This window comes from Panthera uncia (assembly GCF_023721935.1).
Source record: "Panthera uncia isolate 11264 chromosome A1 unlocalized genomic scaffold, Puncia_PCG_1.0 HiC_scaffold_17, whole genome shotgun sequence".
Taxonomy (NCBI): domain Eukaryota; kingdom Metazoa; phylum Chordata; class Mammalia; order Carnivora; family Felidae; genus Panthera; species Panthera uncia.
Window position 1 is genome coordinate 86,393,046 of NW_026057577.1, and position 17,883 is coordinate 86,410,928.

Genomic DNA, 17,883 nt, shown 5'->3' on the forward strand with positions numbered 1-17,883 from the left:
CTACAGCAAAACAGCAAAAAGGAAGTTGAGAGAACCCCACTCTTCACTCTCCAAGCCACACTCAAGCCTTCCTGACACTCTGCAACCCAGTGGCTTGCACCAAGAGAAAAATAAACTACAACCAGTTTAAAAAAATCCTCGGAAGACTTGTGCTTCTTGAGCCAAAATTTCTTGCCATTAACCAGTGACTATCTCTACTCCCTAACTTGCGTTTACTTTTCTAGCCCTACTTAACTACTCCCCATGCCCTGAATGCTCATCTTGGATATCACATCCACTTTGTTATAATCATCTATCCTCCCCTTGAGGAGGAAAAAAGCAGAGTAAAGTACTATTAGCAGAACTTAAATACAAAAGGTTATACACTGAAGACACATTTTGCTAGAATTACTACTGCTTGTTGGAAATTAACATTTATTTAGTTACACTCTCTCTATTGTTAACTTGGAATTTCTTTTCCTGAAGTGTTTTTTTTTTTAAGGAAATGGGTCACAGATGCATATTTGTCTTGTTCTATTAAGACTTTTATAACATCTGACTGAACAGTCAAATCGCTTGCCAAATACAGAAACAGAGGAACCTAATCCCACAAGAGTTTGCTTCAAAGAGAAAAGGAAAGAGAAACAGAGGGGGATGAAAACACAAAGAACTGAAACTGAGAGAAAGGCAAACAGATACAAAGAAATGGACCATATCCCATCAGTGACTGTAGTCTCAGTATATAGGTCTGGCACATAGTAATTGCTCAATAAATGTTGACTTGATGGATAGATATACAAATGAATAGGTAGACAGATGGCTGAAATGGAAAAAACTGAACACTCTTTGCTGTCTCTGAGAAATTCACAAAGAAAAAGAAAAAAGGACATCTGTTCAAACTTCTCTGGACAGCCTGCCTTTTAAAGATACCAGAGATCTTTAAGTCATTGCATTAAAGAAAAATCCACTAAAATCAAAAGACAAGTAAACTATTTTTAATTAAGAATTTGCTTAATCTTTATCACAGCAAGCATCATATCAGTTTTTTATAAGACAAATTCATGATACAGTAGAATCATATTTTCATATACTAAACAAATATTTTATCATTATGTCAGGGCCTATTTTTAACTAGCTGCATATAACGTATTTTGTCGATTTTATGGGACTTAGTGTACATTTAATATTTTATTTAAATCACAAATTTAGAGTTGGTGAGTCTTTCCCTCTGTTACTCTGCTTAAGGCTATGATTGGATGCTTGAATCCTTTTTATCTGTGGTTTTAATTAGGGGGAAACTGCATGCCAGTTTGCCTAGGACAGATCTTCTTTATGCCTGTTATACATGTATAACTATTAACAGCTCTTCTCATCATTCTCCAAAGTGTAAGGGTTTTGATGATCAACTCTACTGTGACCCTGGTTATACTCTACCCCTATTGGAGAAAAATGGAACACTCATTAAAGATGATCCACTTGGGCGCCTGGGTGGCGCAGTCGGTTAAGCGTCCGACTTCAGCCAGGTCACGATCTCGCGGTCCGTGAGTTCGAGCCCCGCGTCAGGCTCTGGGCTGATGGCTCGGAGCCTGGAGCCTGTTTCCGATTCTGTGTCTCCCTCTCTCTCTGCTCCTCCCCCGTTCATGCTCTGTCTCTCTCTGTCCCAAAAATAAAAAAACGTTGAAAAAAAAAATTAAAAAAAAAAAAAAAAAAAAAAGATGATCCACTTAATAAGGAAGCTTTCCAGGCATTCTGGTGCAAAGAAGAGGCTTCTTAAAGCAGGTATTGGTTATATTTTCATGTAAATTAATATCTTGGTGTATACACACTGTCTTCCAAGCTAGATCATGAGCCCTGGGGTAAAAAAGCTGGGTCTTCCACCCTGTCCACAGTTACCGCACTACACCCAGTACAACACAAGTGAAGGGCTTAAAATATTGGCTTCACGGTTTTCTGCTTATCTGACATTCACTGCAAAGAGCTGAGCTGACACCAACGATGTACAAGCTGTTGAGCACCATTAACAATTTAGCAAGTATCAGAGGTTTGCTTCAAGAAGGGGCAGAGACACCCCATTCTTTCCAGAACCCAAACACAAGGTTCCCTGAAATTCAGTGGCCAAAGATGCTTACACCAACACGCCTGAAGCGCCCCTTCCAGCGACTTAGGACCCGGTGAGAAAACAGCAATCTGGGGACAGGGAGAAGTCTGATTTCAGTGCCAGGTGAATTTGACACTGAAGAATCTAAGAGGAGAGTAGCTACCTACAGGGAAGCAGGATTGTTTTCTGCCTCCCACACAGAGGGAACCTAGCATGTGATAGGAGCCTAATCATTTCAGATAAAACTTCACTGTGAAGGACAGAGGGAAATGTTTATGATACACAAAATATTGAACATTGCAGGGGAAAATGGCATGTATTGCTTAATAAGGAGAAAATTAGTAGAGGAAGCACACATTGATTCTCAAGAAAAAGTGGCAAAATCAGGAATAACACTTTCATCTCAAAAGTATAAAACTGATGATTACAATACAGGAACAAGTAGCAATAATATCACCTTACATTTGTATAATCCTTTAAGGTTCACAGATTTCTTTTGCATCCATCCCAGAATGTGACCCTTGTCTCAACTGTGTTGTATCGAAAACCCTTATCCTCACTTAGAGGACAGAAACTCTGGACATGAACATGTAGCTGCAGGCCATTCAGCTGGTAAAGAAGCCAAAACAAACTAATCTTCACAAAGTGAAAAATAGGAATTTCCATATTAAAATAATAAAATTTAAAAAAATAAGCTTAATGTCAGTCTCCAAAGGCTGCTCTAAAACATTACAAAACAAAATTAAAAAATCAAATACCTATGTTAAAAAAATTTTTTAATGTTTATTTTCGAGAGAGAGAAAGAGAGAGAGCACAAGCAGGGGAAGAGCAGAAAGAGAGAGACACAGATTCCGAAATAGGCTCCAGGCTCAGAGCTGTCAGCACAGAACCCGACACGGGGCTCAAACTCACAAACCATGAGATCATGACCTGAGCCAAAGCCGGACGCTCAACTGACTGAGCCACCTAGGCACCCCCAAATACCTATGTTTAGAAGTTAAAGAGTGTCCATTATGAACGAGTCATTTGGAACATTGTTTTCTTTTTCAGAAACTGTTCTTAGATCCTTGAAGGTTCAGAAAGCTTCCAGCGACATCACAGATAGGGTCGTCCAGCAAAGCAGTAGACAGTCTCTCTGTCCTCCCTCTCTGCAAGACTGAAATTCTCTCTTGGGTCACTACTGAATCTCCTTGGTACTCAGGGCACTGGACACAGTGCTCCATGTAGTTATTAAATGATGGTAGCTGAATGAGTGAGTTCTGTCCTTACACACAAATTCAAGAAATGTAGGCAAGAGAGCAGACGTAGGAGGATTCATAATTAAATGAACAACTATACCCAGAAAGTTGTGACTAGTGGACTGACTTTAAGCTGGAAGACCCATCTCAGGGCTCCAATCCAAGCTGGTCTTTTCCTCCCTGATTTCTTAATCAATAATTTGAAAACATAAAGTATTTATCATTATTTTTACTTCAACTACCCCTATCATCTATGGAACATTATATTTTGGTGTTAGGGTCAGTGCTTGGCCTGTGTATCATCTTATATATTCCTGTCATTGTCTTCTTGAAAAAATACTTTAATTCGTTTTTGCAGATGAGAAAACGGAGACTTTAAAAGGTTACATAGTTTTCTCAAATTTACACAGCTAGTGAGTGGCAGAGCAAGGATGCAAACCTCAGCCTATCTAATTCCAAAGCCTGTCTTCTTAACCAAAATGTGTGTTATGCTTATCAAGTGTGCAGGGGATACAGAGCTATAAATGATCCAGAATATGTGGAAGGCTGTTGTAATATTTTGAATCAGAATTAAAAATAAGCTTAACAGATACCATGAGGACACAAATTATCTAAAGAGCCGGTGAAGAGAAGAGACTTTAGATAGCATTAATTTTCATCTCAAAACTTACGAACAACCCAAGAGCCAATACACAGTAGGCTGGAAGAGTTTTCCAGAGAATTGAAGCAAGATAAATGTTCAACTTGCAAATGCTGACCTAAGTATACTTTTCCTTTAATAGCATATATTGGGAGATTTGGGGTTTGGGTTTTAGTTTCACTTTTGCCAAAATCATCTCAGGCAATTGACTCCCTTTGTAAGGTCCATGATGCCTATCCATTTAAATGAACCTATTCATGCAAATTAATGACTTAATCTTCAGGACATTGTAAAAATCAGTATGTAGTGAGATCATATTGAGTCATATTAAACTTACCTAAGCTCAACTATATGCTCTGGGCAATAAAAATAAATTATTTTAGGTCATGGCTACTAGCTGGAAGCCAACTCTGTAATCTGGTTCTTAGCTACACGATCTGGTCTAATATGTGAGGAAAAGAAGATTGTAGGGAATATGTCGTGAGGTTGTACGTTACCCACAAATCTGTACATTCTGCTCACGAGCTGGTAGTAGATTCTGAAGGGAAATTTCTGTTCATAATATTAGGTGAACAGGTTTAAAATAATGCATTCTAAAACACACATTTCTCTCCTTATGAATAATAAATCAAGTATCTTTTGGAACCCAACCCTCACTCAAGATGTAACTCCACTGGCCTGCTGGAGCGAGGAGAGAATGAAATAGTAAGTGCTACCATTTATCAAGCACTTGCTGACCAAATGCAGCCAACTAACACAAGCTTTACATTATTTTTAGTACACCATTTCATGCTTACAAAACCTTATGAGACAGGTAGATCTCCAAATTTACAGTTGAGGAAAGTGAGGCACAGAGAGGTTACTGACAACCTCAAAATGAAGGACTTTCCTGGTATTTTCATAAAATGTTATTTCCTTGCAATTTCCTAATAAGTTACAAACATGGGTGTGTGTGTGCCTTTGTGTGTGTTTACCACTTGGACTCAGTTTCCCCATGAGCCCATAACTCAGAAATCCCTCAACTGCAAAGATTATTCACGAAGCTCTAATGTAAATATGACCCCTCTCCTTAATTCCTTCCCAACACAACGGCCCTTCCCCCATAGAGGTGTGCTCCTGGAAGGCCTCACAGGACAGCCCTCCTTTAAAAGTGGTCCTTTATAAAGTGGAGATGGAAGATGTGAATGAAGCTTGGCACAGTTCTAAAAATGAGGCCTAATTACAGCACTCCAGAGAAGCACAGGAAAGGTCCACTTCGCCTCCTCTTTTCTCACTCTTCTGAGTGCAGTCCAGAATCAAGACAAAAGAATCTAAGGAAAACCACGAAAGGATGGAATAGGAACAAAACCACAGACCACCTTCGTTATCAAAGACACAATTTCCAAGGTTTTGAACAACGCATTCAGCTTTCCTTGAGCCAGTGATACGGGTTCACTAAGAAAGCTGACCACTTAGAGTTAAGTCAGGGAAAATGCTTTTGTTTGCTACCACATACAGTCTAGTGGAGTTCAGTGAAAACCTAACACTACTGCCTGCTCTTTATAAGCCACTTTCAAATGTTGGCATGGACTATTTTTAATAATATAATCAATACCAACTGGAAATTCTGCCATAAACTGAAATAAAATATTTGATGACAAAGGTGAAAGAATACACTGTGAAACCCTGCTGTTGTTGTTGTTGTTTTTGTCCTTTATACTGAAAGCAATTATCTTTTCATTTCCTGTGGAGATAAACAAAAGCCCTGGACAACTCACATTTAAGCTATAACCAAATAAAGAGAAATAACTGGCTCTTCAAATTTGTATTTACATATGCAAACGGAGTATCAAAATATCCTTCTTTTACACAGTTCAAACGGCTACTGACTACAAAGGCCAAATGCAGTCTTCACAATAATGATACAGAAATATCCCATCACAGCAGATGCAAAATCTATCATCATGTCACCCGGGTTCATGCCATTGTTCACACACATCTATCATCAGACACTGATCTTCCTCATGCAATGCTAGTTTAAATTTAACTCTCAGTGGAGATGCATTACAAAACAAGGTAGACACACATCCAAATGTTTGACCCCAGTTTGTATTAAATAAAGCCCTCTGTATATGCCATACATGAATTGTTCAAAAGCAAAGTCAATACTATACCTGGTTATTTCTTCTTTAAGCTTACACGGATCTTCAGCATAGAATTTAATACCAAAATACAAAGTATATGGAGGTCCAGCTAAAATAAGAAAAGTTAAATTTCATATTAAAAATTAGTCAAAGTAGAAGTGTAATATCATACAACTATTAAAAATTACACTCACCAAAAATATTTGCAAACTGCATATTCAATAAGGGGTTAATACCCAAAATACATGAGGAACCCCTACAAGTCAATAGCAAAAAACAAACCACCCAATTTAAAAATGGGCAAAGGACCAGAATAGACATTTTTCTAAAGAAGACATACAAATGCCCAACAGACACATGAAAAGATACTCAACATCACTAATCATCAGGGAAATGCAAATCAAAACCATGAGATATCACCAGATGCCTATAAGAATGGCAATTAGCAATAGGACAAAAGTGTTGGTGAGGATATGGACAAAAGGGAACCCTTGTATACTGTTGCTAGGAATGTAAATTGGTTCAGCCATTATGGAAAACAGTATGTAAATCCTCAGAAAATTAAAAAGAGAATTATAACATGATCCAGCAATCCCACTACTGTGTATTTATCCAAAGGAAATGAAATGAGGATCTCGGGGATGTATGTGCTCTCCCATGTTCATTGCAGCATTAATCATAATAGCTAAGATATAGGAGCAATGTAAGTGTCCATCAGTGAACTAATGGATACTATCTATATATATCACATCACATCACATCACACACAGACACACAGACACACAGACACACAGACACACACACACACACACACACACACACACAGGAATATTATTCAGCCATAAAAAAGAAAGAAGCCTTCTCATTTGAGACAACATGGATGAACCTGCAGAACACTATGCAAGGTGAAATAAGCCAGACACAGAGAAAAACTAATACTGCCTGATCTCACTTATATATGGAATCTAAAATAGTCACATACATAGATGCAGAGAGTAAAATGGTGGTTGCCAGGGAATCTGGGAGGGAGAAATGAGGAGATGTTGGCCAAAGGGTACAAAGTTTCAGTTATGCTAGATGAATGAGTTCTGGGGATCTAATGAACAGCATGGTGTCTACAGTTAATGATAACATGCAAACACACACACACACACACACACACACACACACACACACACATACACGCATGCACGCAATTATGCAGAGGTGACAGATAAGTTATTTAACTTGATTGTGATGATCTTTTTATGATATATACATATATTGATCAGCACGGGAGTTTTGACCTGCTCCGTTTCTGACCTGGGTTGGTTCACCCCTCCTTAGGCAACCTGGTGGTCCCGTGCTCCCGGGAGGTCACCATATTGATGCCGAACTTAGTGCGGACACCCAGTGGGCATAGTGCACTACAGCCCAGAACTCCTCGGCTCAAGCAATCCTCCTGCCTCAGCCTCCTGAGTAGCTGGGACTACAGGCGGGTGCCACCTTGCCCGGCTCATATATTGAAACATTCAACTGTGCACCTTAAATTTACATAATTTTTATATGTTAAAGGTACCTCAATAAAGTTGTTTTAAAAATTACACTCATGGGGCCCCCCCGGGGGCTCAGTCAGCTCAGCGTCTGACTTGATTTCAGCTCAAGCCATTATCTTGTGGTTCCTGGAATCAAGCCCCACACCAGGCTCTGCGCTGACAGTGCAGAGACTGCTTGGGATTCTCTCTCTCCCTTTCTCTGCCCCTGCCCCATGCACACACTTGCTCACTCTCTCTAGAAATAAATAAACTTAAAAAAATTATACTAAGAACTTTTAAACACCCAAGAAAATATAAAATAAAAAATAGGATTGAGAATTATGTAACAGTAGGACAACTATTGGTATCTAAGTAGGTACACATCTATGTGTTCATGAACACAGGAAAAAAAGAGAAGATCAAATATATCAGAATGTTACCAGTTCTTATCTATGGTTAGTGAGGTTATGCACAGTTTTTATTTATTCATAATTTTCCCATTTTCACATTTTCTACAACATACATGTATTTTTCTTCATAATGAAGAAAAGTTAATGATAAAACAAATGGTTTTTAAACCACCCACCTATTACTATTGCAGAAAGTACAAAAATATGCATCTGTAAAAAGCTGATACAAATAAACGGATATAGTATCCAAACTTAAATGCTTAGCAGCAGGTGGACCGTTTATGTCAACCACAGGAAGTATATATGGCACCCTGCAACTGTTTAAATGGGCAGAGGGAGAACTCCATGTGCTGACTGGGAAAGATTTCTAATCTATTTCTGATGCAGAAATATCCCTTTTGTGAAGAAGAAATTATCTATGAAAATATGTATTCTACCCTATAAGAATACACAAGAAAAGACACTGGCAAACTTTTTTTTTTTAATTTTTTTTAACGTTTTTATTTATTTTTGAGACAGAGAGAGACAGAGCATGAACAGGGGAGGGGCAGAGAGAGAGGGAGACACAGAATCGGAAGCAGGCTCCAGGCTCTGAGCCATCAGCCCAGAGCCCGACGCGGGGCTCGAACTCACAGACCGTGAGATCGTGACCTGAGCTGAAGTCGGACGCTTAACCGACTGAGCCACCCAGGCACCCCGACACTGGCAAACTTTGAGAAGCAGAACTGGAAACTTTTTCTCCACAGCTTTCATGAGGTATAACTGACAAATTAAATTGCAACACATTTAAAATGTGCTATGTGATGATTTGCTATATGTAAACATTATAAAAGGATTCGCCTATAACACATTTGTCCTTCACATATTTACATATTTACTTTTTTTTATTTGTGTGTGAGAACATTTAAATTACACTCTTAGGAAAACTAATAATTTTCTTTCCATATGTATCTCTAACCTTTTAAAAAAAAAAAAGATCATCAGTGAGGCTATGTGGTAGGATTATAAGCAATATTTGTCTCATTCCTAAACTTTTCTGAATCTAAGAATGTGGGTTTTTTAATTTTATTTATTAAAAAAAATTTTTTTTGAGAGAGAGAGAGAGAGAGAGAGAGAGAGAGAAAGCAGGGCAGGGGCAGAGTGAGGGGAGAGACAGAATCTCAAGCAGGCTCCGCACTTAGCACGGAGCCTGATGCAGGGCTCAATCTCATGACCCTGGGATCAAGACCTGAGCTGAAATCAAGAGTCAGACACCCAACCCACCCAGGCACCCCTGAGAATGTGTTCTTATATATTTAAGAAGACATTTCTCATCTCAGTCATTTACTACACACAGAAGAACAATGTGCACAAATACCAAAAAAAAAAAAAAAAAAAACAACAATGTGCACAAATATATATATGTGGAATAAAGCTGGAATTGTACTTACATGGGGAAACATAAAATATAATTCAGCATTCATATTGTGCAAGAGAACACAAGCCCCCTGGGTGCCAAAAACATCATATTATGCTCTCACTAGACGTATTTCTATTTCAGAGGGTCTGAATCTAACCTGTACTGTTTCCAAAACTTCTGTGCAGTGTAGTAACTAGATCTTATATTAAATCTGTTTTAAAATGTATTTCTTACCTGGTATATTAATCAGTGGTCATAATTTCTAATTTTTTTTCTTCAACAAAAGCTCTCCCACACAAAAAAGGATGTCAAGTATACATGTCAGTAAAAATATTTCCACTTACATATTGTGACCCCAAGTCTCTGACAGTATATAACTGACACAAAGTAACCCCAGTCTATTTTCATTTTTACTGAGTAAAAAAAAAAAGGGACAAATTTAGAGGCTGGGGAAAGGAAGTTAAGCTGAACAGGTCATAAAGCCATAATGCATTTTTAATATACAAATTTTGTTATTATTTATTGTTATCATGACACACTTGTGCTGTGTCTGTGGAAGCCCTGTTCCTGGCATATAGAAGTTAACCGACAGTAGGGCCTTGCTCCTCTCCCCTCATCTATGCCTTTCTGGACAAGGTGTTCCTTAAGCTAGAGCTTTTTTAAAAACTGAATTTAAAAATTTTTTGTTATAATTTTTTAGCATTAGAGTTGATTCCATATGTTTAATTTCTATGATCACTTAATCACTATGTTTATATTTCTGACAAATACACCTTTACCCCTGAACATCGATGTCAGGGAGGCACAGATTATTAAATATTTAGGAGAACCAGGAAGTCCACCGTCTGCTGATCCATCTCTGTCAGTCAGCTCTGTGTTGCTGAGCAGATGGGTCCGCCTGTGCCTGCAGGCCACGGGGGGCTGGGATCTAGGGGCCGGGAGGAGCACAGATGCTGTGGAGACAGTGCACAAAGGGAAGAAGGCCCTGTCCGGATTCCAGAGTTGCTTTTATTCTCTGCAACGTGACAGATTACACCCTACTGACCAAGCCTCGCCACTTCAAATGTGCTTAATGATGAGCAGTTAAGCAGAAGTTCAAAAAATACACAATTAAAAACATTCAGTTTTGGCAAATTTTCTTTAAGGACTTTTGGCTCAAATCAGCTATTTCCCACTTGCATATAAAATGGTTTGTGTTCTAAATATAAGGCATCACTACTATTTGACTGCATTTGATAATGTATAAAAACATTTCGTAAGCATGTGATTTTGCAAAACCACCTGGTAACATAGGGAAGACAGGTAAATATCCAAAGTGGTAAACAACATGGCCAAGATCACAAGGTTGAGAACCAAGTTTGCTAATGCCTAAAGTTCAGTGCATTATGGCCACTATTCCTTATAGCCTCTCAGGGAAAAGAATTATAATACCTTCAGAGTAAGCAAATACTTTCACACATATCACTGTTTTATAGATCAATCTAAGGCTATGGAAATGGACACTCTGGACCAAGGATACATCTGATCAGATATTTTTTGGCTTCCTGTTCTAAGACTTCTATAAATATTAGGCACTGATGAAGAAAACTCCTAAGTTATTATTATCTTGAATCTCTTTCAACAGAATCTACCTTTAAGAAATATTCATGTAAAGTAAGTTAATATTGTTTAGTTTAGCAAAAAATACACAAGCCAGAAAATGGAAATCCTCTACTATACCTTTGGTGACTAATTTCAAGGCCTTTAATAATAGTAAGTCTTCAATGAGAAGGAGAAATATCAAGAAATATCAAGAAAAATCAAAACTCACCCATGAGAATCCCGGTAATTAGCAAATACTCCATCATTATTACAGACATTCTTTCTGACTGATCTACTTGAGGCATGACAGCCATTTTCCTTCATTAATTTTCAAATTATTTCATGAGATGAAATATAAAGATTATGTATTCTTTAGTTATATCATCTTCCTTTACTATCGGTGTTTTATTCTTACTATGCATCAAATTTTTGATAGGAAGATATTTATTTAGGATTAAAAAGCAATTATACAGATTATAGATATTTAAAAAGAATATTTCATACCATGTGAAGAAATAAATACTTCAAATGTACTTAGGAACACTAATAGCGTACCCTAAATAATTTACACTTTTCTTCACCACTTGGATAGAAATCTCAACTTATTAATAAAAACCCTGTGAGTTTGTTTTAAAATAATCATTCCTGACATTTTTCTAATTTTTAAACTGGTATTTATTTTAAGTATTTGGTTCAAAAAGATAGATTTACTATATTTATTACTATACCTGAATTTTGGAGGGAAGTACAGATTTCTACATCCTGAAGGATGGCACTTTTTAAATTGGCACTCCCACCATTTATATGCAGATACCTCATGGAAGTTGCCTGCATTCATAGCTCACTCCTTGCATCTTCATCCCTCCCCTCTTGGCCTTTAGTAGGCAGCTCATTCAGGAAGAGGACTAGAAATACAGAAGCACTGGAAATCAGAAGCCTTCTGCTACCAGCTAGCTTCTCACCCATGGCAAGTCATGAACCCCTTATGAATTACGACTTACTCCTGCGTAGGCTGAGTAGGCAGAACTTGGTGATACCTAAGGTATATATTTTGAGGGTTCTTTCTCACCCCCACAGGCTGGCCCCAAGCCCCCGTTTCTGAAACCATTGCCCAATCTCATCCAGAATGCCCCCTAGCAGCTATGTTTGTATTGACCTTGAAGAAGCCCAGACATGGCCAAATAGACTGAGGTGAGTTCCTGACTCAAACTGGGCTAGTCAGATGTACCCTCCCATAGAACTGGGACCTGCATTCAGAGACAGCCAGTCAAGTCTGCCTGTGGCTACAGCTGTAACCTGGAAACTGTGGAGGCTTCCCCCATAGACATGGATAAACAGAGAGAAACAAAAATGATGCTGATGTTCAGAGAAATAGTACTTGCTGAGTTCCTGATAGTTTTGCAATTCCTAGTTTCCAGTTCCTTTCTGAGGCACAGCTTTGTTCCTGCCCTTCAGGTCCGTGAAGCGACCAGTTTTATCACCATGAATAAGCCATTATATAAACACATGAAGTACAGATTCAGAATGGGGGGTCATACAGGCCCAACGAATCTACTACCTCTTATTAGAAATAATTTTCACATTAAAGCAAAATAGTTTAATGAGTACAAAGTTTCAGTTTGGGATGATGGAAAATTTTTGGAGAAAGTAGTAATGGTTGCACAATGAATGTATTTAATGCCACTCAAAAGTGGTTAACATGGTACATGTTATGTCATATTTATCATATTTTTAAAAGGATAATTAAAATATAACTACCCTTTCACATACTTAAGTATTGCATGTATGTGCACGCGGGCATATACTTTTATAAATAAAAATCTGTGTTATGGAGTATAACCTTAATTATACTCTCAGTTACCTAATAAGATTCATATTGCTAAAACTAAAAGGTAGCCCCTATAAACAGATGGATCCTTTCTGCAGTCATAGAAATCTTTCAGGACATAAGGGCAGTCCTTAATTACTGCCTCAGCAAATAAGAGTGTGAATGACAAAACCACTCCTTAACCCAAGAAACTCAAGCTCTTGAGAAGGTCAGATATTCACCTTTTCTTCCACATCAATGCCTCTCTGCGTTTTAACGTGAAATTTTAAAGACAAGAAAATTTTAAAAATCACTGACAAGTCAAGCACAGGCATACCCAAGCCAAATTCAATATTTAGATCCACTCAGTTTCTTTATAACCAAAAATTTAATCGGGGTTTGGAGTCAGAGTCTGGCAATGCACACAACACCCATTTCCATATTCTGGTACTCGAGTACTAGTACTCATTCCTGTAGCACTAAAGCATATCTCTGCATCCAACTAATCACAGACATTATATCATTTTCAAGGCACCCCTTAAAAAAATTAACATTAAATACCTACTGTTGATTAGTTCTTTGTGCTCAGCAAGGGTTTTTGCAGGATCCAGCCAATACTGTGAGGGGGAAAAAAAGGGTGATTATAGACATTAGTTGTTTTTCATTGGCCTTCACTTTAAGAATATTTGTCAAGTGTTATTTGAAATGAAATTTAAATGCTTAATAAATATTTAACTTATTACATATATACAGAAATATACTTAAGAGCTTTCTGTGGCTAGAACACTAAAAGAAAAATGATGTTGATGTTCAGAGAGGAGCAGAGAAGAGAAACAGTAGTTGTAGGTTCTTGGTTAAGTTCTCGTGCTGATTATAAGGTCAGTAATTTCAAGATGCTGATGAGCAGGAAAACAATGGCTGCAGAGAATGCTCCCCAAGTCTCTTTCCAAAGTCCCATCACAACCGCCCTACAGCCATTTCTCCTTCAAATGCCCTCACCCTCTTCACTTGCGGTCCCATCCCTTACAGGTAGTACTGCTAGATATTAGGAAGAAAGCAAACAAATTAAATCAAATCCTTATCAAGTATCCAGGAAAGGCAACTCAGCACAGTGGCTGAGGGTCCGAGTCCCAGAGCAGACCCAGCTGGATTTGGTCCTGGCTCTTCCTTCATCATCACCATGGAACCTGGAACAAGTTACTTGACTTCTCCAAACATTCTTCATAGGCTTGCTGTGAGGATTAAATACATGAATTCCTAAAGTTTTTAGAATAGTCCCTGGTTCATACTAAATATGCAGCACATACTAGTGATGATTATTATTAAGGTCTGAGGGTCAAATTCTTATTAAATGTCTTTAGCCAGTCTAAGGTACTTGTTTATGAATTCAAGTTAATCTTTGAGGAACAGAAATTTAGATAGTAATAGGAGAATTTTTGGCCCTGGTGAGAGGCCTTCCTTAAATCTTACTTTTGTGAAATAAAATCACTTAAAAAAAAAGAAAAAAAGGAACAATCCTCTATCCCTGCCCCTCCATGTGGGGGAACAGCAAGGGAGAAGCAATAAAGCACAGCGGGGAGCATCGGGGTCTCCCATAGAAGTGCACAGCAGAAGGGCTTCCGGTGCCCTGCGGGTCAAGGGTTGGAGGTCCCAAGGGCCAAACTGACCAGTTTCCATTTTCACACATTCCTCAATGTAGAGGCAATTCTCACAACAGGGAGTAGGAGCTGGTTCACCTTGAGCCACTTTATTCCCAGCACTTTTGTGTTTACCATGGTGAAAACATTCACACTTTCCTGACACCTCTGGGTCAGGAATCACAGGTCACAGGAGGATCCAAGAGAATCTTCCTGCCGGGTTCCCCTTTCCCTGCCCCTTCACTGAGGGGAGAAGTACCTGATCTGTTGTACAATAATAGCAGTAAGTATACAGTGTAATTGTAATATCTTATACAACCCCCTCACCTCTTATTCCTAGAACAATTATTCACACAAAATGTATGTCATAGTCATATTATTATGATTTTATTACAGTACTGAACTCTATCCCCTGTATGTATCATCTTCACAATTTTCCACTCATACAGCAATTACTGTTTTTCAATGTTTTTAAAAGGTAAAGTAACCAATATATGTAAGTGTAGTCACTTGTAACACAATTCTCATTATTCTGATCCTTATCATTTCTCAATTTTTAAAGGTGTAGAATCACTCACTTTTAAAATAAAGGCATTTGGAACAGAGGTCAGGATCTGTTAACTGCTTTCAGAGCTCACAGTGACTACTAAGGAGATATGGTTTTGGTGTTATAATAATGGATCCTAGGGAAACGCTGATTTATCCAAATAGAGTGCAATCAATCCAAATGTTAAGCTGTGTGTTGAACACAGAGCAGACCCTTTCCCTCTAAGTATATAAAGTTATGGATGCTTCCTATAACATGGAAACAGGTGGATGGAATGTTTCTTGCCATTCATGTTTAATAAAAAGTTTTGACTATTCCTGGATTTTTCCAAAGAGGATAAAACCAAGGAAAACACACACAAATAACCACAAACACTTGCATTAGGTTTCTAATTGCTGTCATAACAACTTATCACAAACTTAGAGGCTTATGACAATGTCCATTTATCATCTCCAAGTTCTAAATTTCTTGGAGCAAAGTTTCTCTGCTCCAAAGCCAAAATCAAGGTGTCAGCCACCTGAAGTTGTTGAGGGTTACTGGCCATTAGAAGCTCTCTCCATTTCCCTAGATTTCAAGACACACATAGTATGAGGTCTTAGTTTCAGCCCTACATCACATCTACACATGAAGCCTTACCAAGTGCTTGGGACAGGAAAGGAGGGGATGGAATGGGCCACTGGTCTTACTGTTTTCTGTCTAATCTCAACTTGAAACTAAAAAGAAACTGAAGTTTGAGGACAGCTTCCTGTTCTCTCCTCCTAACATCATCATCCCAAGAAAACAAACTTTACAAAAAGATTCTTTAAACTAATTCATTTTTGGTTTTGCTTTCCTTCCAGGATGCTTTTAAGTCACAAAAAAAAAAAAAATCCCAAAAAACAGGAAGCTTTTAACTAAATCTAATAAAGACTCATTAACATGACAAAAATCTCCCATCAATGATAATCTATATAATTTCAAAATAAATCTCTTTCTTTGAGAGCAATCAGATTTTGTATGGTGAAAAAGTACAATGAAGCTTCTGAGATGAGTTAGAAATTACAATTCTGCAGCAAAAAAAAAAAAAAAGGGTATCAGGACAGTCAAATGCTGTTCAATCAGCTCAGTGCACATTAGATATGCTAGGCGTCAATCCAGCGCTTGCCGTGCACAAATCTTATTTGATTCAAATGGAAACCAGGGGTTACAGAGGTCAGACGATGATAAATGCACCAGAACATAAATAATAAACATGAGCCACCAGTTTCACAAGCTAACATCTTAAAATGTAAAACCCACTTACACTCAACCAAGAGAAAGAAATGACCTTGGAACCAAGGAGTCATACTATAATGGCCCTTGCCACGGCTCATTATCAAAAAGCCATCAAACATAGCACGTGTCTGATCACCACAAAAGACATCAGGCGGCTACCCCATAACCCAAAAGTAAAAAGGGCACAAGAATTTGCCAATGAACACGATACTCCAGTTGTGAGGCCTACATTCAGAACATATGTAGGCTCTAAAACTGGGATATTATTCATTCAACATTTATGGAATACCCACTATATGTGGTCTATGTCATATCAGACCCTATCCTGGGGCATATGGGGTAACAAAGACTCAGCCCTGAGGCACTCACAACCTAGCAAGAGACACAGACATAGAATTACAATACAATATGCTAAGTGAGATAATAATGTATACGAGATGAATACGTATGAGATGACAAAATTATATACTAAAAACACTAGTTCTGCAGGTTAAGTGTAGGAAGGCATCACTGAAGAGAAAAACTTTGAATAGCAGTTCATGAATAAAAAACTTTTCCAAAATACAGAAATGGAGAACAGAGCCTTAACTTTTTATAAAGATGATGTCTACCAACTCAGCAACTCATAAAGCAAATACATTTTTAAAATCTAAAAGCATTTTTAAAAATTTTTTTAATATTTATTTATTTTTGAGAGACAGAGTTAGAGCACGAGTAGGGGAGGAGCAGAGAGAGAGGGAGACACGGAATCCAAAGCCGGCTCTAGGCTCTGAGCTGTCAGCACAGAAAGAAATGACCTTTCATTTCTTTGAGCCGCGGGGCTCAAACTCACGGACTGTGAGATCCTGACCTGAGCTGAAGTTGGACGCTTAACCAACTGAGCCACCCAGCTGTCCCTAAAATCTTAAAGCATTTTTAAGTGACAACATAGAAGGTATTCCTCCAAGTCCTTTACAGCTAAGCATGGCATTGAAATCAGCGCTGCCCAATAGCTAACAAACACTCAGCTAAGAAACCAACGTTCACAGAGGACTTCCACTAAGAGAAAAGGTGCATCCAGTCTTTCCATCTGCTCTGGGTTGGGGGGAGGGAGGAGCAGAGAGCAGATCACTGTCCACTGTGGCGCTGGGCTGCAGAGAGTGGCTTTTCTGAATTGCGCTTTGGTGTAAAGCCTACTTGCCTACCTCAATGGTCAGAAGGAGAGACAGCCTCATCTCTCGTTCTCTCTCAACATTTAAGCAGTTCGTTCTCTAGAAAAATCTATCACTTTCTTCCCCTTCTTTCCCCTTACGCTGCTATTTCAAATTTATATCCTGTAATTTGTATATCCTCACAAGCTGGATTAGATCCTCCTTTGTAGAATGGTACCAGTTAACCAAAATGGAACCATCTCTCTTTCTAATTCCTACTGTCAGCTTCCTCACACAAGACAATACGAACAGACTACAGCCCCAAGACACAGTCACTAAGGAGTCAAGACAGTAGCCCTCTTTGGCTCTGGCCCTCTGCCAGGGTACAAGAGGTGAGCAGTTAGGTGTTCTTACCTCTTCAGTCCTATCAATCCTAATAACAGCATTTATGTGACCTGGGAAGAAATGACAGACAGGCCCAAGTTCCTTCTTACTCTCTGACAGTCTTGGCTAAATGCCCTGAGCG

General features: G+C 38.5%; 1 protein-coding gene across 3 annotated transcripts in view; it reads right to left on the minus strand.

The window, feature by feature from the left end:
• Nucleotides 1-17,883, minus strand: part of EPB41L4A (erythrocyte membrane protein band 4.1 like 4A) — a 263,653-nt gene that overhangs the window by 102,647 nt on the left and 143,123 nt on the right. For all 3 annotated transcript variants that reach the window (XM_049647720.1, XM_049647721.1, XM_049647719.1), the window contains 2 exons: nucleotides 13,355-13,406; nucleotides 6,109-6,187 (listed from right to left, as the gene is read on the minus strand). In XM_049647720.1, the coding sequence (XP_049503677.1) occupies nucleotides 6,109-6,187; nucleotides 13,355-13,406 (131 nt within the window). The remainder of the gene's footprint in view (nucleotides 1-6,108; nucleotides 6,188-13,354; nucleotides 13,407-17,883) is intronic.